General features: G+C 30.7%; 1 protein-coding gene across 1 annotated transcript in view; it reads right to left on the bottom strand.

The window, feature by feature from the left end:
* LOC106468305 (filamin-A-like) overlaps positions 1–1,712 on the bottom strand; it is a 15,996-nt gene extending 14,284 nt beyond the window's left edge. The window contains exons 1-2 of the mRNA XM_013928724.2: positions 1,590–1,712; positions 1,190–1,330 (exon numbers count right to left, since the gene is read on the bottom strand). Coding sequence (XP_013784178.1) covers positions 1,190–1,319 — 130 coding nt within the window. The 5' untranslated portion in view covers positions 1,320–1,330; positions 1,590–1,712. The remainder of the gene's footprint in view (positions 1–1,189; positions 1,331–1,589) is intronic.
* Between the last annotated feature and the right edge of the window lie 505 nt (positions 1,713–2,217).

Below are 2,217 nucleotides of genomic sequence, written 5' to 3'. Positions count from 1 at the left end.
CTATTAAGAAGTGTAAGTAAAAGCCTTTAATTGACAATTGGCAAACAACTGTTTCTGACAATGACTGTGTCAAAGAAAAACACAATACTGATAGTAAAGTATCTATACACTACATGGGTATCAGAATGACTTTTTCAGGAGAAGTCATTTCTGAAATCAATAACACATGTAGATATAAGTAAGCCACAAGCCAGTAATAGTCCAGTAAGTTGTCCAAAGCAAGATTCATGTCAGATTGATACATTACAAAATAAAATAAGGGATATGAACATAGAACTATAACACTATGTTCGGCATTTTTACAGCACTAGATTTAATTTTCCATGACATTCAATATGTAGTGGAGATTTAAAAAAAGGGTGGGGGAGGTGAAGTAGTTTGTGACCATTCTCTGGACAATACCAATGCACTATGCAACAATGAAGCACACTTTCAACAATACTCTGTATCTAAGAATAAAACTATTAACTGCAAAATGCAACAATCCAGTAGTATTCTGTAGCAAGTATAATATTATTGATTCCAGTATGACTATACACTAAGCAACAATGCAGCAAGTTTTCCCACAGTATTCTGTACTTGCAAATACAAAATTAATTGTAAATTCAAACACCTTTGTAACTATTTGGTCTCTAGGATTTTTTCCTGGCATAAGTAACTGAAATCAGATTTTGAAAACACCTTCGATTAAAAATATAAATTACTGTTGGAATAAATGTTTCAAAATGTATTTAATAATGGTTTGGTAATAAAAAAAAAATGTTTTAAAAACTTTTGATTTCTATTAAAATGTTATCCAATAAAAGGATAACTGAATTAAGTTCATTCTGAGTATAAACAATGCATACAAGTACAACTATGTAAAATTTAGTCAACAAATATCCTCCCCCCAAAAATTTAGATAGATAAGAGTCGGATCTAAACAGTGATGTAATAATTTTCAACATCCATGTCACCAAAGATCAGGTTTTCAGATTATACAGACAACTCCAAAACTAGGATATGATTACTTAAGCAATTATTTCATTTAACTAAAACCGAAGAATAAGTAAAATAATTCAAAATACAGGATATGGTCATTGTAAACAATTAATTTATGTATTGATAGCTTTACAGAGACATTAGAAATGATCACCATCAATAATACATATCTACAATTTCTAAATCCAAGTAAAAAAAATGCCAGAACCTTGTATGTGATCACTGTTGTACTTTATCTGGAGTTCGTGGGATCCTTCTTCTTTCGGATCATACCTCACACTAACTGTTCCATCATGGTTGTCTATTATAGTTGGCTTATCAAGCTTTCCAGAAGGCATGATTACTTCCGCTAGATGAAAAAAGTTTGTTCTGTTTAAACTATTCAAAAGTGATAAAAATCACAAAACTGCTTTTATCACTTTCAATAAACTTAACGGATTAATAAAGTCATCCATTTGAAAATTTAAAAAAAAATTCTAGTTTTACAAGTCTTCCTTTTATATAAATTGTCAATTTTGTAAACTTTTTTTTTTAAAAAACTAAAGGTAACTGTATAATTTTATCCGAGCACTTAAAATATGATAAAGCATAATAAGATGCTGACTTACCAGTCAATGTTTCTTCAGTAACTGGTACGGGGATATCACCGAGTTCTAAAGGCAGAAACTGACCTCTTTGGGCACTTTCAAAAGTATCAACAAACTTCCTTTCCTGGACCTCCTCTACGACAGCCTGAGGAAAAATGTGATTGGTGTTTTATTAAAAACTTAATTTTAAGAGTAAAAACCTCGTTCTGACCAATGAATGTATGAAATTTGGAAGGCTTTTCCTGAATAATCTTGAAAATTCTCTTTGATAAAACCAAAATGAACAAGATTATTTAAATAATACATGATGAATTCAAACTTCAGATGTCAGTAACACTAACAAAGTTCAGTATCAAACTAAGTTATTCAACACGATTAACAGAGAAATGTATCATTAGGATGAATTATGGAATAAACCAGGATACTTCTGGCTCTGAAACAGTCAGTTTAAAGAAATGTCCATTTTTTCACAAGTCAGAATTGTTCTTCACACATGAGCTGTCAGACAAAATAAAAAAAGTCCTAGATATTTGGCTGTCTTTCAAGTGTACTTAGATTAATGACCCTTTGTTATAACACTTGCAGCAAAAATAACATATGGCATATGAAACCACAGCTTGAAAGTATGTAATGAGATTCAAAGCAGAAC

The sequence above is a fragment of the Limulus polyphemus genome, unplaced genomic scaffold (assembly GCF_000517525.1).
Source record: "Limulus polyphemus unplaced genomic scaffold, Limulus_polyphemus-2.1.2 Scaffold2957, whole genome shotgun sequence".
Taxonomy (NCBI): domain Eukaryota; kingdom Metazoa; phylum Arthropoda; class Merostomata; order Xiphosura; family Limulidae; genus Limulus; species Limulus polyphemus.
Note: the sequence above shows the minus strand (reverse complement) of the source record. Positions and strands in the feature narration are given on the sequence as shown.